The sequence below is a fragment of the Aquila chrysaetos genome, chromosome 19 (assembly GCF_900496995.4).
Source record: "Aquila chrysaetos chrysaetos chromosome 19, bAquChr1.4, whole genome shotgun sequence".
NCBI lineage: Eukaryota > Metazoa > Chordata > Aves > Accipitriformes > Accipitridae > Aquila > Aquila chrysaetos.
Window position 1 is genome coordinate 25,253,135 of NC_044022.1, and position 24,713 is coordinate 25,277,847.

The 24,713-nt window shown below is 47.1% G+C and overlaps 1 protein-coding gene across 1 annotated transcript; it reads right to left on the minus strand.

The window, feature by feature from the left end:
* Positions 1 to 836: 836 nt before the first annotated feature.
* DGAT2 (diacylglycerol O-acyltransferase 2) lies at positions 837 to 24,444 on the minus strand. Its single transcript, XM_030042770.1, has 8 exons — positions 24,310 to 24,444; positions 16,533 to 16,652; positions 15,394 to 15,501; positions 14,445 to 14,515; positions 7,382 to 7,586; positions 3,880 to 4,054; positions 3,082 to 3,284; positions 837 to 2,251 (listed from the first exon to the last, which is right to left on the minus strand). The coding sequence occupies exons 1-8, from the start codon at positions 24,347 to 24,349 to the stop codon at positions 2,097 to 2,099; spliced, it is 1,077 nt and encodes a 358-aa protein (XP_029898630.1). The 5' UTR covers positions 24,350 to 24,444; the 3' UTR covers positions 837 to 2,096.
* Between the last annotated feature and the right edge of the window lie 269 nt (positions 24,445 to 24,713).

Here is a 24,713-nt window from a genome sequence, read left to right on the forward strand (position 1 = left end):
GTGACTTGCCTGGTCACAAACTGTCAAAAGTGGTTTTAGCAGAGCATTCATGGCTTTTCTTGCTGTGCATTTCCAGACAAGTCACTGGAAACCCAGCCTTAATGTTCACTAGCAAAAAACAGAGGACCAAATCAATTTTACTAGGGGTGAGGAAAATGGGAAGCAAGCAACACACCAGGTTTATCTTCTGCAGCACGAGACTTTCAAACTCCATTAGCCAAGCCTGAAAAGGGCAAAGAATAAGATTGGCTCTCACCTTGAAGAACAGCAGTGTCAGCCTGTGAAAGTCAGCCAGCATTGATGGACCACTTCCATAGCTCATAGGTCAGCCGCAACGCAACAGACAACAGGCTAAACCCTCACTTGTTACTAAAAGAGCCCACATGAACTTTACAGCAATGTGTGCTATTTCTGGAGCACTTTGCACCGCCAGTGGTAGAAGGCTGGTGGCTCTGACAAGAGCTGGAAGCATTGCCTCAGCTGAGGACCAAGGATGCAATCCAGTTCTTTGTGTGCTATGCAGCAATGAAATCCAGAGTAATTTGCTGAAAGGATCAGTAAGGCATGAACTTTTTCTATCTGCTCAGTAAAAGAAGTCCATAGATGTAGGCTGCCTTGGCTCCTTATACACTCACAGGCAAAAAACCCACCCTTAAACCACAAAGATTTGCTTAGCCTTTCCTGAGTGTCCCATGCAGATGAGTGTGGGTCTGCTTCTGGACAGACCAGTCCTCTCCCCATAAAAGCCAAGGGACAGCTGCAATCACACAAACAATTGCTGTAACATGAACCCAGCCACATACCATTGCAACACCAAAGAGACCAAAGCAGCCCACTATTTTTGCCCATGTTTATTTCTAGAAATTTGTACAAAAATTGATACTCCATAATACAATAGTCTATCAAATATGACAGATGAACATTTGTCTTTAGAGGCAAGATTCCAGGAATGTGAAGTACCATCATCTTGCATGGAAGAAAGGCACATTTCGAGCTCAAAATACACTCAACTGAACTGTTGAAAAGGCAGGTCAGACATGCAAGTAGTGCAATGTTTCAGGTTTACACATAAACACATTGTACTCTGAAGAAATCTCACTACAAGCAGTGTTAACATCCACGTAAACATTTTATAAACACCTTAAAAAGCCACTCACTTTAGATGCTATATGTGGAAAGGCTACTCCTTTACATTCACTGGACGGAATATTTAAAAGCCATCTTTGGGCAGAAGTTACTCCTAGCTTTCCCCAAATGCTTTTGGGATCCAAAACACTTGGATGAATAGTCCCATTGCATTTACCCCTACCAGCTACGCTAAGGGTCTGCAACACTGGGGCCACACGATTGCACCATCTCACCGCTCCTAGAACTTGTCCTTGGAGTTTTGTGGCTATGAAGGAGTCCCATATTTCCAGCTACATGCCTCTGTGCAAGCAGCACCTGGGACAGACCTGCTTCTAAACTGACATTCAAAATACAAGTGGTGAAATTACAGCCACTAAAGTATCCACCACACTGTACAGATTGAGGTCCGCCAGACTCATACCCTTTGGTTTCCTGGACTGCACACAGGAGGTGCCACACCAGGGGATTTGGCAGCCTGCTTGTGCTTTCAAGAAGGGGCTTTTCCAAAGCAGAAATGCCCTTGTGCTATGTAAGCATGTCTCAACATGGCTCTCGTGCAACATGCCTGTATTACTGCTGTCCCAGTCAAACCAACCTGCTGCTTTTTTGACTGAAAACCAGATGGATCCTACTCTCCCAAAATAGCTTGTGCTAGTGGGTACAGTAGCTGTAGGAATGCTTCTAATCCAACAGCATTGTATAGCAGATTACAAAGGCAATCATTTCCCCCATCCAAATCCTCACAGCAATGGGGAGTTGTGCTTTTTTGGATAGAAAGACATTTGTAATGGGATTTATCCAAAGTAAAGCCTTTTTTTTATTTTTAAAAAGTGGTCTAGCAATACTTCAAACACTTTCTGTGAAAGACACATACACCCACACATGCTTTCAAGTACACGATGACAGCTTGGACTTCTGGAGAAGATGTGTTGATTCTGAGAGAAGGAGGTGCTGCTAACTCAGTCCCTTCAGTTGACTTCCAAGACTTCAGTCTCTGGCAGGCCAAATTTGCTCTTATACTTGTCAAATAGTTTGATCAGGGAGTCCACATATATGCTGTGGTAGAAGTCCACTTCCCTCTGGGATGGATTATCGATTTTGGGGATGGTGATGGGCTCCCCAACTGATAAAAAAGGGAAAGATCCACATGTTAGGTTGAATGCTCTGTACAGCCTTGAGATTTGTCCTCTGTGGCCACAGCTATGCTAGCTCAGCACGTCCACCCTGGCATAGCACAGCTTGCCATTATAGCAGGGGTTTGCCCAATTCCTCCCAGTTTTGCTAGGCTCTGAAGCACAGCTGTCCCACTACCAGGATCCTCATTGCACCTGCAGTGATACCGAGGGCAAACATGCCGTTTTAGCTACACAAATGCCAGCAGCGCAGAGACTCTACTGCGCAAGGTGGTTGTGAAGTCCCACTTGCTTCTGTTTACAGCGGAGTGATAAATCCCTCCTCAATTAACAGGAACCAAGACTAAAAGCTGTAGTTCTTGTGTGTTCCCCTATACACACCACAAAAGCAAAAAAAGCACTTTTTTTTCCTCTCCCCCAAAGCTTTGCTGCTTTGGGTTGGAAGACTTGAGTGGCAAATTTTAGGGTTGTCTTTAAGACTCAGCTATCAGACAGCATCACGCTGCTAGTCCTAGGAGTGTGGAGGGGACAGGCTGCTTCTGACACTAGCCATCCAAGACCAGAGAAGGTAGCAGCTACAGCATTTTTTCCCCAAAAGAGCTCACTTGCAAAACTGCCTGGTAGTAGAGCATGATGGAAGGCTTGTAGCCTCTGGAAACTCTTCTAGCTCATTCTCAGCTGTGCTGGAAGGTTTTATATAGAAGGGAAAACAGAGTTTTATAGTCAAGACTCCAAGAGCAAGCTAGAGTAGGGGTATGGCATAGACTCGGGTATGCTACTACCTAGAGAAGCACATAGCATGTTTATACCAAGACCTTACCAACAGTAGTGATGGGCTTGGAGTAAGGTAATAATCCCCAGGTGTTGGAGGAGAAGAGGCCACGGCCATGAAAGATGCATGGAGCAAAGCCAATGTGCTTCTGAAACTTCTTCTGAACCCATCTTCCCCAGGAACCCTCCTCAAAGATCACCTGCTTGTACACTTCATTCTCCCCAAAGGAGTAGACAGGAACCAAATCCGCACTAGAAAGATGGAAAGATGTTAGGAACCCACACCCTGGTCTGCAGTCAATACTACAGCACCACACTCACTGCTGTGTACTCTTTCAGGCTGCACCTCTGCAGATTTTACTGGCCAGAGCTTTGTTTGCAGCACAAGGTACTGACATAAGTCAGCCAGACTCGACGTGGTATAGTAGCTATACCATTAAGGCATGCAAGAGAATTCTATTGGCAATGGGCCCATGAAACACTACCCAGTCAGGCATCGAATATCCTTCCATATATTCTCATCTCTGATTTTTGATGGACATCCCGTTTCAGACACATGGGATCCCTGGAGATGACAGGGGCTGCACAGGTGATGCCCTATGCAGGTTACCGACACGTCCCTCTCCTTAGCTTCGGAAGCCTCCTGCTGTCCCAGGCATCTCCCTACCCTGTCCTCCGCTCAGGGGCAGAAGCCAGAGGACAGGCTCATGTGTCTGATGCCCTGGGCATACATCCACACAGCGAGAGTGCAGAATGCAGAATCCATCCAAGACATCAGCTGCTTCAGGGGATGAGAGCACCTTTCATATGCTAGCAGTACTGCTCTAGCATCGAGGTTGCCTCTTACCCGTGCCGTAGAGCCAGTTTCACAAATCCTTTCCGGTTTTTCAGTGTCACAGAGTTCTTCCCTGGGGTGCAGTTCAGGGACTCCGCTGCCCCTCCGACCACAATGATGATGGCATTGCCACTGCCGTTCTTGGACAAGATATAGTCTATGCTGTCACGGTTCACAGGACATATACCTGCATATCCAGGAGACAGACAAAAGGATCAAGCTGCAATATTAAGATGATCCTGAAGACACCAGCCATATTTGTAGCAAAAAGTTTGTGCCTTGATTGCACATTGAGTTGTCCAGCTTCCCTGTGGTCATAGAGGGTTGGGTGTATTATCAGGCAACCTGTTCAACTAAACAAGCAGTTAATAGACCTAGCCAGCACTAGCCTTGGTCATAAACTCCACCAACACTAGCTCAAAAAGTTGCCCTTAACACAAAAGACTTCAGCAAGGATTTTCTTCTGTGCTTAGTGATGCCAAAGGCAATCGTTTAAGACATCCTCCCTCCAAGTAAAGGTTGCAGTAGAAGCTGGTTTATCCTTAGAGAGGGAAAGCAAAGCAGTTGTTTTGAGGGATGAGAGTCTGAATTTGACCAGTTCCTCAGCAAAACCAAGTAGTGGAATAGGTCTTCCTTCAAGAGAATGCTTTAGTGATACAAAAAGAATAAATGGACAAGCCTTTGAGACAGATCTATTATGAATTAATTTAAAAAAAATAATTTATTTTTCTGAAATAACAGCAAGCTCTTGCATAGCAAGAGCACAATCTTTTGCTGTCATGGGAAGGAAGAGATGTATGGGACAGAATGCTCAGGTAAGTCCATACTCTAAGACAAGTGTCTGGGAAGGTCTTTCCCTCTATCCCACACTGGAAGGGACAGGACTGCACTACCAGTGACAGCACTTCAGCTTTACAAAGCAATCCTTGCCCTAAAGCACCAGTCCCCACTCCAGGGATCTTACCATTCAGCCCAATGAAAGAGGGTACCTTTAATTTCTACTCTATGCTTTAAAAATGCTAAGAAGTTTGATTCTCTACTCCTGAAACTCATGCTTTTATCCTACAGTTATTGTCAGAGCTTGCTCATGCCTCACATTTTCAGCCAGGATAAGCCAAGGGTAAGTGCCATGCCATCATTTACATTCCCATCCACATAACACGTCTGAGCTGTGTTGAGTACTTAAGGTCACTGCACTAGGAAGGGCAGTATTACACCATTTAATTTTAGAAGCTGATTCTGCACATCTCATGGTAGTCATCACTTGAACCAAGAACTAAATGATGAATGGGTCCTGTGGAATTATACAGGGCAAGTCTGCAAGCCTTCATGTGTATCTGGGCATCAAGGTCACCACCTAATCCCAGCTCCAGACCACAAGGGAGCAGACCTCACTGAGACAGATCAGCTAGATTTGAAGATGAAAAACTCACTTCTTTCAGTACAGCTACATCTCTCTCTGACCATGTTTCCTTTGAAAGGCTCAGGCTATGCTTGCTGCTCCATAGGACAGCCAGAAGCCTTCATACTTCTCCCATTCTCCACACCAAGGCTCACACTGACTACACAGCCCTGGCTAACAGAGCAGCACAGATTTATGCTCAGCCTTTTCACACTTGTTAGCAGAAGAAGATTACGCCTGCTCACAGCACTGAGCATTGAAATCCTTCCTCCAGGAAATGCAACGAGACATGCAGACAAGTGGCAATTGCTGAATGGAGCTCTTTAGCACATTTACAAAGTATAGGGGATTTTCTGGCCATCTCCTCATGCCTTAGAGGATCCCTGCTGTAGCTCTAGTCTCTAGTAGGCTATAAAATGTTGTAATATGCATCAGTTGGTTATAAACCAACTAAGTATGTGTATTGGTACAGTAATATTTGTTAGGATTTCACTTGAAGTGGTTGGTTCATCCACAAAACAAAGGATTGAGGGAACAATCAGCACTTCCCAAGTGATGGTAAAGCCTTTGTAGTGACACCCTGAAGTTCCAGTACAGGAAAGTAAAGACAAATTATGGCTTTCAGAAAGTTAACTTTGCCCAAGAGATTACACCTATAGTCTTGCTTAAATCCTAAGTACAGAGAAGCAGAATTTCCCACTGATTTAACTGTAATGCTCAGGGACAGCCAAGCCAGCCCTGTCAGCAATGATGTTGCTAATGTCTACTCCCACCTTCCTTCCAAAAAGAGGAAAGCAGCTCTGGCTGGCCACAGGATTTGTCTACCAGTCATCTTGAACAGACCATACATGTTTGGTTTTTTAAATACAGAAAGGCTGATGCTGTGTGGAAGCTTCAGCAACATATGACCTAAGTTTACAGACATGATAGACTGGAAAGCAGATCCCAACTTCTCATGCACTGCTGCCCCGTGGAATTCCCAAATTATGGGAATTCTGGACTTCACACAGCAACTTTCATCTGTGCAGAAAGATAGAAACCAGCTTGAAATACTGCCCTTCCTAGGCAGGGACAAACACCTTTTCTGTACCAGATCCAGTTAGTTTTCCTTTCCCTCACTGAATTAAAGCAGTAATCATGGAAACAGTCAAACCTACCAAGTTAGAGCCAAGTACAGCTACTTCTATCCTCTCCCCAGCCACAAGTCAAGACTCAGCCAAAATACTGTATTAAGATACCTGTTTTAAAGTCAGTTATTGGTGAGTCTGTCCAAGGAACAGCAAACAGGGTACTGGATTGTTCAATTCATGGTCTTTAAACGTTAATGCCTCACATCTACCTAACCAACAGGCATCCTCACTCTGAAAAGGAAGCTCAGGCCATGCAAGAACACCATTTCTTTAGACTGTCAACACTGCTTCCTCTGCCCAGTCATAACCTACAGCCCTCCATCATTAAAATACCAGAATCCATTAGAACAGACCTATTAATGTCATTCAGCAAACTTATATCACTGCCTAATCCCCATGACCCATCTATAGGAATATATTCAGGGAAGGGACTCTTCTGAACAGCTGAAACTATGCAATACCCCAGACCCTTTACTCCTGCCAGGCACCTAAAAATGTGGTTGGATGAAGAGGGCATCTATCACCACCTTAAGACGTAGATGCATGACAGCTCATGTGGTAGCAAGCACAGAAGCAGAGCTAGCCATGGTATTCACATTTCAAAGGCTAATGAATACTTTATATTTTCAGTCAGTGCAACTTCTCCATCTACCAGTACCTCCTAACAATAACTAGGACAACTTGCTTCCATGTCTCCATCTTCCACACCCACAACTAAAGATGCCAGATATCTTTACTATGCCTTTGGACGAGAGCATCCTTGAGTTAAGGATGAATGCGGTGGAGCAGCAGTCCTCACAGCCCAAGCTAGTCCCATTTATTCACAGCTTCCTCTTGACAGCTATATGAAAGGAATGTTTGTGTGATGCTACCAGAGAGAATTGGTTATGTGAGCCTCTGCCACAGCTTTTCACTTAAAAGAGGGGAAGACAGCTCAGAGGCAAGGGCATCAGTAGAAGGAACACTGTGCAGTTGCACTTACCACCAGACATTAAGTAGTCCCTCAAAATTGGCATCCTGAAGTTCCCAGCCAGGGTCGCAAGGTATGGTCGGATCCCAGGGAATTTCTGGCCGACACCTGTGGCCTCTGTGCTGAAGTTGCAAAAGGCACCCAACCCCATGATGCCATGTGGATGGTACCCAAAAATGTAATTCCTGGTGGTCAGCAGATTGTGGGTTTTAACCAGCTAGGAAAGAAAAGAGTGAGCTCACATGAAGACAGATATTTTCAGGTAATAAGGAAAAAAAAAAATGGAGAGAAGAGTCAAAGTACCCAGCTTTTGTCTCTCTTCCCACCAGGGAGAGCAGCCTAAGAGCTGGGCTATGGGCTATCCTGGATTTCAGAGGTAAGAGCAGCCACTTGGACTTCAGTTCCCCAAGCAGAGGGAGCAGAATAAACAGGCTGCTCTTAGACACAAAAAGACCACCAGCCAAGCAGGAATAGGGGTTGGGTTGCAGTAGCCTGTGCCCTTTGTTTCTCTACTCCTCCCAAAGGTATTCTTGCAAGCCTCTTGCCCGAACCAACCAAGTTCTTCATGGCCCTGTAACCACAACTACACCTCCTTCCAGGCCTTCTCTCAGCACATTAGTGGCTCACATCCCAGTATGAGGTGGAAAAAAAATAAAAATCAGTGTCCCGTAACAGAAGCAAGTTTGCTTAAAACCTGAAAAAAAAGACCCAACCACTTAATATGCCTGCTGGCCACCCTCCAAGAGAGAAAATGTACAGAAGGGTGGTTTACCATTGGAAGCTATCCCTCCTTTCAAGAGGTTTTTTGCTCTGGCCTACGTGCCAACAGGCCAACAACACACCTCAAGCCGTCCACAGCAGTGCTCCAATTTCTGCAGTACATGCTCCAGGAGCAGCGACCGTATTGGTTTGGGGTTGTGCAATATTCCTAACCATTTACTCACCTGTTTGCACAGCATGGACACTCCAAAGCTGTCTTAGCCATGCACAGCACAACCCGTGCCCTGGTACCACTACTGCCAGAGGATTTTTTTTTGATGTTAGAAGTAGCAGCAGCATCCCATGCATCAGAGCATCTTCCCCTGGCAGTACACAAGCGGTCTGAGTAAGCATACAACAGGACTGCTGCATCACCCTTCAGAAGTAGGGATCAAACTTAATTTTTTTCAGGCTGCAATGGTGCCCGTTTTTGCTGACTGCAACACCCCAGCAGCTTTCAGACTGGCACAGGACCTACAAGCCCCAGTTGCCCATTCAGAATGAGGTGCTAAACACCTGCACCCCATCTCTCAGATGGTATATGCAAAGGTCACTGTCAGCTCCTATAGGAAAAAGCGCAGATTTCCAACACGTCACATCAGCATTACATACCCCGCTGTCTCGGCCAAGAAGTGCTTTGGCAGTAAGCAACCAAGTCCATTTTGTTGAATCATGCTACAGGGACCTGAAGTGCCATTGCGACACACCGAAGCAGCGTGCCCAGAAATTTGATTCTCTCCTCCACACGTTCCCAACCCTGTCCCTAGACGAGGCTACAGCTATTTAAGACACCAGCTGCAATACAGGCATGACAGCAGCGGGTTGAGAAGTCGACTACCCCTCTCCACGCTTCCCTCTAGCTTTGAGGTCACGCAGGGCTCTGGGAAGTGTGTTGCAGCACCTCTGTAGACCCCCATGGCCTGTGTCACATCACATCATCCTTTCTTTCTTCCCTTTCCCTTCTTGCCCAGTTAGTAGATGACTTTGCTTTCGCTCCCCAGGGTGGGAAGGCTGTCCCTTGACCAGTTAGGAGAAACAGGACTCCCAGACTAGACTGGAAACCACTCTTCAGGAAAGACTGGACGGGGGAAAAAAGTAATGATGTTGTAAGGAACCCCTCCATCTGTCAGCTCTTGCTCAGCTGTAGGAGAGACTCAAGGGCTGGTGGCTACAGACACACATATGGCTTGGTTGAACCAGTGGCAGACACTCCTCCTCAGAGCTCTTGTCAGAGCAGGGTGCTGGTTTCCAGGCTCCAAACCTTATCCCTCACCTGCACCAAGCACAGCTGCTATAAAAGCAAGCTGGCTGAAACCTTGTCGCTCTGGAGCACGAGGCATTTGTGAGCTGAGCTTGGCAGAGCCACACATCTGCTCTCATACAGAAGACATGCTGTTCTGCTATTACCAGCCATGGCAAGCACCCTGCTTCAGCCCCTCCACCAAGTGCAAGGACCCCCAGCTCCCCGTGGAGCCCGTTGCTTGCATACCTTGTATGAGCCCCAGCCAAGCTGCAACCTCACCACTCTGTTTGCTTTCCAAGACCCCCTGTTAGAGGGGCACAGGGTTGGTGATACCCACCGCGCTCACCCACACCACTTACAGAATCATAGAATTGGTGCAGGAGCAAAGCGAGGGGTGTGCAGGGAACCAACCCACCTGCACACCCCGTGCATGGCAAGGCAGAAGGGGAATATCTGAGCAGCACTGGAGACTCAGGGAGAATCAAATGGTCACAACAGGGATTTACAGGTCTGAGGGTCAGCCTGACATTCATACATGTCTGCTTTTCCCCAGTTTGTCCCACAACAGATGGGTTCACAGAAGGTGAACACATCTTCCTCCACCCAAGTCAAGCCAGGGCAACCGAAGTCTGCCAGGCATCAGAGAGGTTTGTGCACTTACTGCAAGCGGTGCAGAGATAAACTCAGCCCAGGGTCTGACCTGCTGGCACCAAAGGTAGAGCCTTCACATCTCCCTAAATTTAGTCTAGAAACAGGAATTTTTGAAGTGCTGTAATCACTTATTTCTAGTCTCAAGCAAGACTGAAGCTTTCCTTAGGACGCTGATCATTCACTACTAGTTTTCTTGCACCTTTCCCCTTGACAAGCAAACACTGAGCTGCTGGGCTGCCTTATCAGGTCAGCCTAAAGAATTGCTGTAGCTGTCATTTGACAACATTTTTGCGACTCTGCTCTGAACCTCCAACAGGTTTTTCCATTTGCCTCAAAAGTCTTCTCCAGTCCCACACAGCCCTCAGCTCCTTGAAGCCTCAGTGCTCCCATGACGGGACAGAGGCAGCACGTCCTTGCTGCATCCCAGCCAGATGATTACAGTGCTGGGACTGAAGCTGGACCTTCACCCCACTGCACTAACATGCCTGTTCCCACCTGCTATCCAAGACCAAATCTGTTTCAGTGGGAGCAAAGGTCCATCCATTTGCTCTAGTAATAACAGATTTCTTTAAACAGATCTAAGCCTGCTTACAGAAGCAATAAAGCAGTGCAATTACGCTAAAAAAAAAAAGTGTTAATATTTGAGTGCTAGATACACCCAGAGAACACTATTGCCAATTTTATTTGTAGGAATAGGATAAGTAGCACATTCAAGTGTGGAGAAAGGGGACTGCAGAGACACTGCTGCTCAGCACCAGAAGCCAGCAAAGAGCAGGATGAAAATGAGTGATCTAAGTGGGTGCTCAGCCTACCTGCAAGCTGAGCAGCACAGTCACCACAGAAGCATGCAGAAAGCAGAAAGTTAGAGCTCATCCTGCAGGATCCAAGCAGCGGTAGTAAGCATATAAGCTTGCAAAACAACCAATTGCAATTACCTGCATCACATCCACCAGCACTATGGAAGAAAGGAGCTCACCTTCCCGGCAATGCAGGCCAGGACCTGAAGAAGACTCCAGGCTCTCAATATTACCACTACACCATACATAGAGTGGAAATGCAGGCTTTTGCTTCCTAAGTCATCTACAACAACAACAACTAAGAAGCTTTGCCAGGAAGCCAGCCAAGCCGCAGAGCACAAGACAAATGCTGCAAAAAAGGTCACTGTCCTGCACCAGCCCCTGCTCTGGCACACTGCTGACTCTCCCATCTCAGCAGGAGACCGAGAAGGTCTCACAGCACACACCTGAAACGCTCACCGCTTGACAAAGGCGAGCCAAAGGTCTGCAGCCCTTGCTATCTGAAGTGCTATTGCCTACGGAGATAAGCAGTAGCTCTGCTGACATGCTCAAGTGATGGCTTCTTTACCTAAACAAGACCTTTAGATTGTGGCACTCCCAACGTGACATCCTCAGATCAGCAGGACGCGTTTGGGAGACTGCTGGGACCTTGCCAGCCTCTGCAGCAGCAGGGTTGAGCCCAGCCAGGCACACAGCACCATGCTCACACCTGCAAGAGCTCAGGCTTTACATGGCAGTTCAGCACCAGGATTTAGCTCACTGGAAGCTTCCTCAGCTGCTTCATGCACTGCTTAGCTTAAAGCACTATTTGCAAGGCCAGCCACTAAGCAGCAGACAAACTTAAGCTTCTAGTGCCCTAAAATAGCTTATTACTGTCAGAGCAGCTGCATGAAGCCCCAGTGAATGTGGACAATCTCTGCTCATGCTGAGGAATTCAGCCAGATTCAGGCTGGTTCCTAAATCCACCTGGTATTACAAAATATGACCTGGTATCTCCAGATACAGGTACAATAGTCCTACTGCTGTTTCAGGGTGGGAGGCACTGCTGACTCAGGCAGACACCAAGCCTAATCAGCATAAATATCAGAGCAGAGCCTGCTTTATCAGAGTAACTGCATGAGAAGCAAGCCTGATGCCAGCACATAGAGCCGTGGAGGGATGCAGCAGACCTAGCCACAAGTTCTAGCATACAGCGTCGTCAGACATCGATACTGGTGGCATTTCAGTCTGGCCAGATCCAGCCTGCATCCTCAAGACTGAGCTCACGCCAGCCAGGTGCAAGGAAACCCCGGCCTTCAGATCTGCAGCCACTGAGGACATTAACTAAGAGGACTCCCCTCCCAGGTTTCTGGTGCTACAACTGTCACCTACTGGGAGCTGGGTCCCTATTCCTGGGGAGGTGGCCTTAGGGTTTTGGAAAAAAAAAAATCTGCAATACCGCTTCCTATTTATTTCCTGGAATAGGATATTAGCTCACATTTTACTCCTAATGCAGGTGGTACCTGTGCTGATATGGATGCAGCTAGCACAGCTCTATGTGCAGAGCTTGCAGAGGCTGTGTTTAGCATTACAAGTGCCACTGGTGAGATTGTCCCTGGTGTGATCTGTCCTCACAGTGCTCAGTGGACACATGGCACACGATGCGGTGCAGCGGATGACTGCCCCAACAAACCATGAGCCAGGGAGAGAGACCAAGCCCTGCTAAGCCGTTACACGGACAGTTCAGGATCCAGTCAAGGTGAATTTTGCAGACAGAAGATTTAAACAAGTGATCCTCTCTAGACCAGCCTCCCTCTTGACTGAAGACAGGTAAATAGTTTATCCAAGGAGTTCCCACGGTCTTCGCAAGTCCAAGCCAAAGCCATTCTGGTGCTTGGTAGCACTCCTTACAAGAGATAATATTCATGGTTCATCCTGTAATATCAGTCCCATAACTGGAGACAACCACCTCTAACACCTCACAGCCCCATGATCCCTGCAGCAGCTTTTAACAACCATGCAGCCAGCTGGCTGTTCCCCCATAGCAGGTGCAGGAGTTATCCCACAGCTGTCAGCCCTCATGTTCTGCCCTTTGCATACCAGTTACCAGTGGGCTTTGCAAACTTTGCACAACTCTACCCCCTCAGTGACAGCGGAATTACAGCCATAAGGGGTTCTTGGAAATGGACTGCATGAACTAGTAAGTATTTACCTAAAAACAGCAGAGCAGTTCAGTTTATCTACCCGATCTCATCTCTAAACCTACTTGAACAACCCAACTGTTTGACAAGCTTCTAATATCTACAGCAGATCTGACCCGCATGGCTGGTGCAGAGCATGTTTCCATGAGGACAGGGGCTAAATATGCCATCAAAGGAGTGGTGAAACAAGGGGACCAGCCATTACTGATGACCCTTTTGAATCTATTCTTTAATTTCTCCCCCAGGAGAAACTAGCCCATTTTAGCCTTCAACAATATCAAGAAGGCAGAGTTTGTTGCAGTACTGAGGACTTTGTACTAGAAGACAACACATTTAAGACCCATCTTCAACACTAGAGCATGCTCTGTTCTCCATTAGCTACGAGACCGAGGTCAACCAGCCACTTGCAGCCTGTGCTGTTGTAGTCTATTTTTCCATGCATGCCTACACTTGCCAAGAATTACCTGTTAACAGCAGCAAGAGTGTGGCAAGAGGTTTGTTCACCAGCAGCACGTTCAGGCACCCTGAGAGTTCGAGTGACTTTGCAAAGGAGGAATCCAGTCTATGCCACTTCAGCTTCCTGCTGGAATTGGATTCTCTACTGCCTTCTGAGGCTGGACTATCTTCAGAATGGGTAGCTCATCAAAAGCCATGGCAAGGTCCCTCCCCTTTGCTCAGGCTGAGTAATACTTGCCAACAGCCTTACCTAATAGCCCTTTCAGCCCTGTGTCCTTCCAAAGAGGATCAAGTTCCCTCCTAGCTGAATTTGGCCCCTGCTCCCTTCCAAGTCCGTTAGCTAATTCTGCAGTCCCCAGAGCAGACTGGCAGTCCTGTCCTCTGCAACACATCTGAATAAGCAGGGAAAATACAAGCAGAAGGTGAGCAAGTTACAAGCTGGAGAACTGGAGCTACTTCCACTGCTGGAAACCCCCCTTCTCCAAAGCAGCAAGACTTCAGAGCTGATTTCACTGCTCCCTGTGAAGTGGTAGAGCTCTTGGTGCACAGGGTTCCCAGCTATTCTTACCCAATGCACTGCTGCCCTAGGGTGTAACTGGAAAACAGACCAAAACTGAGCTGGATTTACAAGAGGGGAAGAGAAGGGAGAGCTAGGCACAACACAGGAGTGCTGCAGCACAGAAGAGAAGTTGGAGAGATGAACAGCGAGCCTTACTGCTACAGGGCAGATTGCCTCAAGAAGTCTGGTGATAAGACCATCAGAAGCGGCAGCTTCTACAAATCATGATACCATCACTGGTGATGCATTTCAGATTTTATAACCACAGCTGCTCCAAGCAGTAGTATAGCAAGGGTAAGTAAGCCATGTCCTGCTTACAGTTCAGCTTCTTGGATAGACTAGTGTAGGTACAACATCATCTCCACAGGGGTTATTACAATTCAGTCTAAAACAGTTAAGTCCCAATGCATAGAGTTAAACTGTTACTTACTCTTATTGGAAAATAATCCCTGAAGTACCTCCATATAGCCCAGTTTCTCACCCATTGGGATCTTCTTCCACCTGAAAAGGAAAAAAAAAAATAAAAAAATCATGTTTTTAAAGCTCTTTCCACACGGGTGCCCACCAAGAAGCCTAGACCACTCCAGATAGTTTGCTGTCTCTAGAGGAATGAAATTGTTGATTTCTCTAAGTGAGACACCTGCATCTTTCACTAAAATCAGGTGAAACCATCCATGCTCAGGACTTCAGGGCACTTCAAGCTAATTAAGGCCTGACTACAAATTCAGGGTAGGATCTGACTTGACAATTTCTTGTAGTTGGGCCATGGACAATTCAAGCTAGAAACAGCTCACTGTTAACCTCAGATTCATCCTTTGGGAAAGACCAAGATTGTGGAGGATTTCAGTGGTCTTCAAGCAATGGATAATTGTGCTAATCTGGCTATGAAAGGAGTTGCCATCAAAGCTTGTTGTCATTACTGTAGTGGGTTCTCAGAGCTGGTTTCTACAGGGTATTCTCTGAAATAGTCTTATGCTTCATTTGCAGCAACACTGACTCCATAGGGGAGCCGCATCTTAATAGCCACACCATAATCTGAACCTTGCAAGAGCTGGAGAGGACAGCAAGATCTTGAATCTTCATGCAGATCCTTCTGACCTACAGGAAGAACCTAAGCCTTATAAATATGTTGCTGAAAGCCAGCAATGGCATGATATTAGTGAATGTGATCTTGTATTACTCTCAGCATCAACAAAACCTGAAGTCACTGCTTATGCTGAGGGCTGACATTTGAATGCTTCACTGAATAATACTTTTGGTCAGCGATTCAGCCAAGTCCCATTAAGAAGGGAGATCGCCCATTACAAGGAAGTGCTTTTTTTGTCCAAATATGAGGAGAAGGACACTTAAACAGCAAGGATTTATTCTGCAATATTTACCTTTCTTTGGTGTATTCCAGTCAAATACCAGCCAGGCTAAATATAGAGCAGCAATCGCCCAGCAATCTGTGCACAGTATGTACATAAGGATTAAAGTGCAAGCAACACCTGGATAGGTCCAAGAAAGAGAAGAAAACAAGGTTGCATCAGGTTTTGGTCTGCATTTACACTTGCATTAAGAGCCCCTTGCCTTTTGACCCTTCTATACTGAAGTCTTAGTCTCAATCTGATGTCATTAATCCTCAATCAAATCCGATTTAGCTAAAAACCCCTTATGTAGGACTGAGACAGCTTCCTCTAAAGCTACCTGCTTTGAAGTACCTCAACCTTCCCTTCATGGTTTTCTTCTAGACTATCTCCAGGTAGGGCAGCTGCTTCACCGGGCAAGAGCAAGACTTTATGAGCATCAAGATTTCTTTGTGGCCCACACGAAGGGGGTTTCTTCCACAGCTACACAAGTCTTCCACACATTACACCAGCTCTATGCCAGCCACCCCACCAGGGTGCCAGAGATCCCACTCACAAGCGATGTTACCATTTTAGCACAAACAAAATTGGGAAGGAACAGCGAGACTTGCTTGACTGGCTGAAATTGGCATCTTTCTCCAGTTTAATTATCAACAATACTATGGAGAAGAGCAGCCTGAGGCTTCACATAACAGAAGTACCCAGAGACAGTCTTTACTATTTCACTGGTTTAACACAAACACTTCTTGCCCATCTCTGGTACCTCTTGGAAGGAGGCCAAGCCAAGAGGAAGGCACTCCTGTTGCAGTCAGTTGCATCAGTTACCAGTTGGCTTCTAAGAAATTTCTTCTCCGGGGGCATTCCCATGGGTGAGTCAGGTAAGAGATTTCCAATTGCTTCAGTCTTATTTGTATGGTAGACACAGACATGAGCTAAACATCAGTAGGTCTTTCCATAGCTCCTGTGTTTTGCTAGAGCCAGGTAAAGTAATTTATTACCAAAATATCAGAGTATGGAAGTGTTCTTTACAATAGCCACACACCCCAGGAACTGCCCTGCTGCAGTGCACATCCAGTAATTAAAGCTTATATAAAAGTTAAAATTTTTGCTTTAAAATTCTTCCAGAATTAAGGCAAAAAAAGCTTTGCTTTAGGCCGAAGGGTGTTACTTACCCATGATAAGGAAAGTGAGAACCCATTGCAGCACAGAGATGATCTGGAGTTGTTTCTCTACTTTGGATTTAGATAGCCAAAACAAATCCTGCAGAGCAGAAAGAATGCTTGATCCTGTGCCTAAGAAAAAAGAAAAAGTTACATTTGCACACTGAGCAAAGATAACAATATTTTCCTTTCAAATAGGAGGTTTTAAAACCAATGTTCATGCAGTTTGCTTTTAGAGCAAGGCTTGCCAAAGGCTAATATTTCCCACAGAGTTTAAGCATCCTGGAAGGGGAAGGTTGCCATCTGCAAACATCCAGCTGCTTTGGGGATACTGGAGGGGTTTAATGGGTAACACCAGTTCCCAGCTGAGCAAGCCTCTATTCACTTGACCGTAGGAGTGCGGAGGACATCAACGCACGGCTCTAACACAGGCCCCCACGTCAAACTGCCAGTTCCTGGAAGTGGTGTTTGATAAGAGGGAAACCCATGAGTTCACCCTAAGATAAAGATCAGGTGCCCCAAAGCAGAGGCAAGCACACATCAGGCTGTGGTCTGACCTGTTGCTCACCAGCCCGTCACCAGCTCCGTTGCACAACTCCTGCGTGCGTGCTCAAGGAAAGCTCTGCACTCCAGCCTTACACAGCACGCAGCTCAAGGGCTGCTTGAGCAACACCTCAACCCATGACCCCAAGGATCCACAGCTCCAAAGGTAAGGAAAACTATCACCGTGTTTCTAAAGCAGTAAATGAGGAAGGAAGGAATCAAAAGCCACTCTTTTAGAAGTTTAAGCTATTCAAGTGGGGAGAAAACCAAGTAAAAAACTGAAGTGAAAGACTTGATTTCTATATGAGGAACCACCCACTGCAGTGTTTGCCAATATGCTCAACAACCTCCAGAAAGAAGCACTTGCAAGTGGGTTTTCCTTCGTTTCTCTTCATTATTTTACAAGCACCATAATAACTGGCTAAAATGCAAATCAAGCTGCTGGCCTATGAACCAACCAGGAGATGTGTTTACATATTTCCTTTTCTGTTTAAGGATCAGCCTGTTATTAGAAGGGATGTGATGCTGCTAAGCAGCTATTATATTGAATGGGTTCAGTCCTTGCTGTTGTTGGCAAGGCATGACACTGTTGGTGGTGATACCGTAGCAAGTGCTCGCACTTAGTCAAATGAACATGATTGAAAAGAGCTTCTTCTCTAGACACAGACAGGTACTAAATTTTTGATAGTTTCTACAAAGAAATTTTCACTGATGCATCCTTTAAATACGTGAAGCGTCTCTCCAGTCTTTGCTAACTCCTGCCCTTTCTGATAGTCTAGCTCTGCACCTGCAGAATTGCTGTATTAGCTTTGCAGCTTCTTCGCTAACCCTTTTAAATGCCATTTAATGTTAAGCCTGCACATGGTCCCTACACTGACAGCTACGTTCCTTCCTGAGCGTTTTCTGCTAATAAAGGACAGCAGCAGGGAGCCATACCAGAGGCTGCAGTCTAAACCTAGAGCCAGCCCACCCAGCTCAGACCCTTGGCTCTGCTTGGTCTACGTTGAATGAACGATCCTAGCAATGGGTTGGGCATTAACTACCCTGAGCAGACCAAGTTTTGGTCAAGGATAGATCATGTCACTGCAACTGCCACTAAACTGAAGCCTACAGCTCTAATCCAGTCTGAAGCAGCAGCTAGAGTTGAAGGCCATTCTTTACAAGCTAACGTAGTACAGTATTAAGAGTGAATTCAGTATCTCTCCCATTTCTTGGATGAGACAGGAGAGTGTGTCGAGTTAAACTGTCACCATGCACTGATTTGCAACACTGGAGTACCTAAGCAGGAAGGCTCAGAAATCCAATGCTGCAGCTCTTCACATTTGGCAGTAAATCCCCAAATTTGGGGTGAGTGATAAACTCCACCCCATTTTTTACAAAGTCAGAGTCACCTGTTCCAAGGGTAATAGAAACCTGTCATTCCTGCTGAGGGGCCACCGCCGCGAGGCAGCCTCTACCGCAGCTCTAGGAACTTGCTGTCCCAAAAACCTGGTTTACACAATTGCACATGGACAGACCTCGTGTGGTCTGAGGACTGCTAGATACTAGTTTAAAGGAAGCTTTTAGCAATAGTGGTGTTACTGGCCATATCTCTCTGTCCTCAAAATAAGCCAAAAGTCTTACAGATGATTTGTGATCCATAATAAAAGCCCAGCCCCATGTAATTTATCCTTCCAGCACCTGCACTTACACTACCAAAACATCTTTGGATTGATGAATCCAACACTCCAGCCTTGGATCAGCTAGATCCCTATCCTCTTCCCCCAAAGAGAACAACTGTTTATCCCTCCAGATGAGAATTTGTACTTCAGCATTTTCTAGATGCTTTCACAAATTGTAGGCATTGCTAGCCCTGTAAATAGACCGGTATTGGGTAGCATAAGTCAACCCGTCAACTTGTTTCCTGAACCACATTAAGCTGTTTGTGGCAGCGTTCAACTCTTGCAGACAGAGGGAAGGCACAGGTGTGGCAGACAGCTCTGAGCAGGCAGCTGAGCACCTGCCCTTGGACAAGTGGTGTCCTGGGTCAGTTATTTGCCAAAAGCAAACACATCCTTCACAGAGATCAAGATTCCCAACATCAGAAAAGCCAGTAGTTACCATGGGCTGAATAATAGCAACATTTAATTCCCAGTTGAGGACATAAAAGAAGTCCAGTGGCAATGGGCAAGGGTGGCACCTGGCAAGTGCATCTGCCTGTGCACGGTCTACCTTTGCACCAGCAACCTGCACGCTCCACATGGACCCAGTGCATCAACTGCAGGCTGGGCAATTACAGGTTTTAGTGCTGAGACAGCCATTTCCAGCCAGTCCTGAGCTTGCTGTTCATCACGTCAGACTTAACACTTTGTGCATTCAACCCTCCATGCAATCCTTGCCTCCTTTCTCCTTCAGCCACGAGGCATTTTGGGGAAGACCCTCCGTGCTCTGGAGAACCAGGCCGGTTACTGGTGACACAGAGCAGAAGAGGTTTGACAAGTCAACAGAAGTGTGTTTTTTGGGGACTCAGCCACAGCAGAGTAATCCAACACTGATAACTTGGGTTCAGTTCTTTAAAGAGAACCCTTCCTTTTAAGGGCTCACCTGTGGGCCCATGCCAAGCATCGTTCACATATTAAAAACCCAAAGGAGAATTAAGCATAGGAAAGACAATCTCTCTAATTTTCAGGAAATACATTAGCCTAATAACCAAGTTTAATAAGGCCCATTAGACATACCTATGATTAATTTTGAGGCAAAGGACACCGTATACCCCAGCCTTTGGTATCCATTTGTACCAGTCTTTTCCCAAGGAAATATTCTGAATCTTGGAGAAACACAGACCTCCATCTTCTACTGCTGAAGACAGTTGCTTACGCTGTGCTGGCCAGCCAGCGCAGCCCCTGGAGTGTTTCCCAGGTACCTGTTCCAGAACTGGACAGCCCGACTGTTTGGGGTCGCAGCCTTAGCAACCCCTGTCTACACAGCAGAGATCTTAGCAACAGCTTTCCTGGTCTCAGATGAGATCCTGAGCCCCTCAGCTCACGCCCTGGAGTACTGACGGGACAGTCCCTGCACCAAGCCACGCATGGCTCTCAAGGATGCTACTTGTCAAGATGGCCAGTGACTTCTCCAGGAGACCTTACTGCTGCTCAGTGACAGCAGCCATCTGCAGCCTTCCAAGGAAGGTCAGTGACATTAGCCAGCTGTCCCCCAACTGGCGATGGGCTTACTACACTTTTATCATTTAATTCCAGCAACCATCAAATGCAGGAGATGCTACCCAGAAGATCCTGGAGTCAATGCAGGGTTTGACCAAGCACCCGGCTCATGCCTGCAACACAGACTCAGCTAGGGACAGCATCTGGTGCACTTCCAGCACAGTTTATTTCAGATAAAGTGCTCAAACACCATGATTTATCTAAGCAGGGAGGCAGAACCAAATGTCCCAGGAGTGGAAGTAAACAGAACTTCACACTTGGGCACCAGAAAACCCAATCAACAGCACTTAATTAAGAAACAGCCAAATAAATTGGCTGAGAGGAAGTACAAGTGTTACAGATAGTTAAAATTACACTGAAAGCTTGTTAAAGCCAAGCTTCATCTGCTACCTTTTCAAGACAATTAGCATCTTAATTCTTGGCCAAGAATTATACTGCATCACACAGCTTTAGAGGAAAACCAAATCAGATCCTCCAAAGCAGAAGGTCCAAATGGACATTTTGAGCTACATATTTGGCAGAGACGCTGACATTGGAGGCGTAACAAAGCTAGATTAGATAAACAGGCCAATATTAGGATACTTGTGAGCACCCAGCCTCCCATGCAAGAGCAGCAGTCTGCACAGCAAGCTGCTACATCAAACATGACATCTGTAAAAGCCCTTCAGCAACACAAGTTATTCTGTGTCTTAGGTTTACTCAGATGCCCCAGCTGCAGTGCACAGGCTCTCTCCACTTCCAGCTTTGTTGTTAGTGGTACTAGATAGTGAATCATTTGTTAGAGAATAACGAATGACCGGTGTGGAGTATAGTTATCCTGCCCTGTACACAGCTGTATGGCAGTTTGCTCAAGCCCCAGGAGACTACTCAATAATCCCATATTATCTGCAGTAAAGAATGCCTACAACTGGAGGTCAACAACATAGTTAACAGGGACATGCGACAATTATTTCAGCCCCTTTAGAAAGGGGCTGGGCTTCTGCATAGCAAATAAACAAATCTGTTATGACATTTATCTCATGTTAGATCCGCATTTACTCGCAGCACTGAACTTGGCCTTCAGTCTCGACGATCACAGCTGTATGCAGGTTAAAGTGATGTAACCATGCATGCAGACCCAGCTGCCCTAGACCAGCCAGCAGTTTTAGATTTAAGTCATCAAGACATAATAGCTGTAGACAAGAGAAAGGGAACCATCCTACTACATCTCACCAGTGTGTCCAGGAGAGGCATGTAGGAGCTCTATAAGAAGGGCTCAGTCATGAGCAAGTCCAGACCTCGATGTCCCAGGCAGTTTTGTCAAGAGGAGACCACAGCCAGCAGTGATGCTGTACTCCCAAAACAGGAGCCCCCAGGTCCCCCCCCCCCAAAGCAGACGTGAGGTCTGCCAAACCTCAGGTGCAGCATAAGACTAACTCCAAGGTAAAGTTAAGCAAAATCATCTTCCTCACCCCAAACTTCTGTAAGAAGAAACAAGATTAGAAGAGGTACTTCAGCAAAGGACAGCCTTTAAATGCTCTGGTCACCCTAGCATCCTTCCTCAGGAGAGCGGAGCACCTCCTGCTGCTCTGCCAAACACAAGGAGAGCAGTGCCTGGACAGCCTATGGCCAAGGTGGGGCAGGTCAAAATGAGGAGATGACAACCCCTTCTACCCAAGCGAAGGGTCTCGAAGCATCATCCAACCCTAGGCTTTGGTCCAAGGTCTGCTCTGATTTTTGCAATACTGGGTTGGTGTCCGGGAAAGTTCCCCTGCATACACGCAGGGATGGATAGAGAAGCAGATGCCTGCACCTTTTTTTTTTTTTTTTCCCCTCATTTTTAAATAGGATCAGACTTTCAGCCAAATTCACAAGCACTGGGACAAAGCCAGATGCCAGGCAAGCAAGATGACTGAAGGCCAAAGGACAGTATGAGCCATTCAGACTCTCACCCCACAAAAGTCAGCCCTTCACAGAGGCAAAATATTTGGAAAAGACATTCAGGGAGGTAGAAAAAAAGTCTAGTGGGTTTGTTCTAAATATCCTATGTAGTGGGAGAAGTGACCCAAAATGATCAAGCATCACGTGAGGTCCTGTGCATGAACCACTGCACCACGTCGCCTCTGCCCATCTTTGATCTGCAGGGTCCCTCGTCATCATCCCCAAAGCCCAGCCCGAGTCCGAGCTCCTCTGGCAGGCACCTGGCTTTTGCTTTGAACAGGCAGGCTTTGAAGCTGGTCCTGCACTTTGTTGCCCATGGCAGGCTACAGAACTGGCAAGGGGTTGCGTTGGCGGATGCTGCAGTCACCAAGGCAACATCTCCCATCTTCCCAGGCAGAAGCACATGAAGAAATGAGTAAGGAAGCACAAATATCACCGCAGGACCCCCACAAGGTGCCTCAGAGGAAAACTGACCTGAGGAGAGTTAAGACAGCTTTCCATCGCTAAGCAGGATTATCTAGAGATGAGGCCAACCACTGTCCCTAAACCACACTCCATTTTGAATTATGCACGTGTCCTAGATCCATCAACAACACACCAGAGCCAGCAAGGTGGCCACTGAGGTCTCGGGTCAGCCCTACATATTTTATAGGTCTCCTGAATGATTTATTCTCTGTACTTGGCTTGCAGTTCACTCTCAATTTAACAGCTCACATGCTGTTAATTCAAATGACCTCTCAACTCAAAACATCACTTGTCCTCAGCTAGTTGCATAAGCAAGCTAAGTTACTTTAAGGACCAGATCCGAGCATGGGAAACACACGCGGATCTCTTCTCCAATCGGTTCACAACTGATCCTACAGATCCATCTCGACTATCGGCAGGCACCACATCTTTCTGACAGAGATGAGCACCAGCAGCTCTACATGCAGGACTGGGCAGGGCATGGTGCAAAACCAAGAGCTTAGGGGTTAATTCACCAGGTTCAGGTCCTCTTAGCCCTGGTAATGATTTACTTAACCAACAAGCCATTTCACAGGTCTCTTCATCCCAGGAAGAATTAGTATTTTGCTTTTTCAGGGCAGAAAGCCTTTTGCAACACAGACAGAATGATCACTCAAGGGCCCTCCACAGGGTAAACTGTTGTCCAAGCCATTTTCCTGCAAAGCCCCCACTATCTGCAAGTCCTGACACTTCTCTAGACAAGCACCCTTGCAGGAGGGGAACGGGGCTCTACCAAGCAAAATATTTAGACTTGTTGAATTTATTCCTGCAAGATCCCTAGAGCTACTTCTACAAGCACGCAAGAGACCTCGTGGTTTGGGATTTCCCATCCTGTCTTTCCAACATCTTTAACCTACATGTTTCGGCCTGCAGCAGGAAGCATTCAGCGTCTGCAGCAGCTCTGCCCGTGATGGGTGTCAGTGACTGACACCCAACCTGCTCCTCTCGACGAGGAAATGACTTACCAGCATGGAGGGTTGTAAAAGCAAACTTGGCTCTCTACTTCCTAACACAAAACCTCGCTTTTGCACTCAGTCTTCAACTCCCTATTATAAAGCAACAACAAATAGCAATGCTTTTTCTTCTCCCCTGTTGATGTAGGTGTGGGGAACACAGTATTACAAAACAAGGCTGCAACAGTGAATTTTACCAGCCATGCAGCGTTGATAAAACTACTACAATTTCCTTCCTACCAGCACAAGGAGAGGAAAAAAAAAAAAGGCTGATTTTTAAGCAAGTGCCACACACCCGCATTTTGCCAGGGTGCAAACTCCCTTCGAGAAACCAGAGCCGTTTGCAACAGCTTCGGGAAAGCAGCCCGACCATCCAAGCTCGCTAAAAAAGCAAAACGAGCTCAGAGAGCTGTAATCCTCACCCCTAAGAAAAGCTGCAGCCAGCCTCCCCGCCATTGCACATTGCTTCCCCCCCCCCCCCAACCAACCAACCAACCGCTCCGGCAGGCGGGAGGAAGAAAGGGAGTAGAATAAATGAATAAAGCTGAGCTTTTTCGGTGCTGCTTCCACCCTACCCTACGCCTTGTTGTACCACCGGGATGCTGTTCCCCCACCTCAGCATCCTCCCGGCACCCGCTTCTACATCCCCCCCCCCATCCTCCCTGGTACCTCGCAGCACCCCGGAGTAGGCAGCGATGATGGTCTTCATGGTGGGGGGGGGGGGGGGGGGGGTGGTCAGGTCCCAGCCATGGGATGGAGAAGGGCACCCGGCTCCTCAACCCCGGTGCAGCCTGCGAGTGGGAGAAGAACCGGCTGCGCATCCCTATATAGCCCCGGGAGGAGGAGGAGGAGGAGGAGGAGGAGGAGGAGGAGGGCGGGGAGGGGCGGGTCCAGGCAGGACGCCTGGGTCCGGGGGGGGGGGGGGGGGAAAGCTCTTGGCCCCGGTGATGCAGCTCGTTGCATGGGATGGGGATTTGGGGGGTGGGAGAGGACAAAGCAAGGGGGGCACCCCCAAACCCTCTGCAGGGTGTTTCCCTCCCCGTTTGCCTTCTCCCCCATGGGGGGGGGGGAAT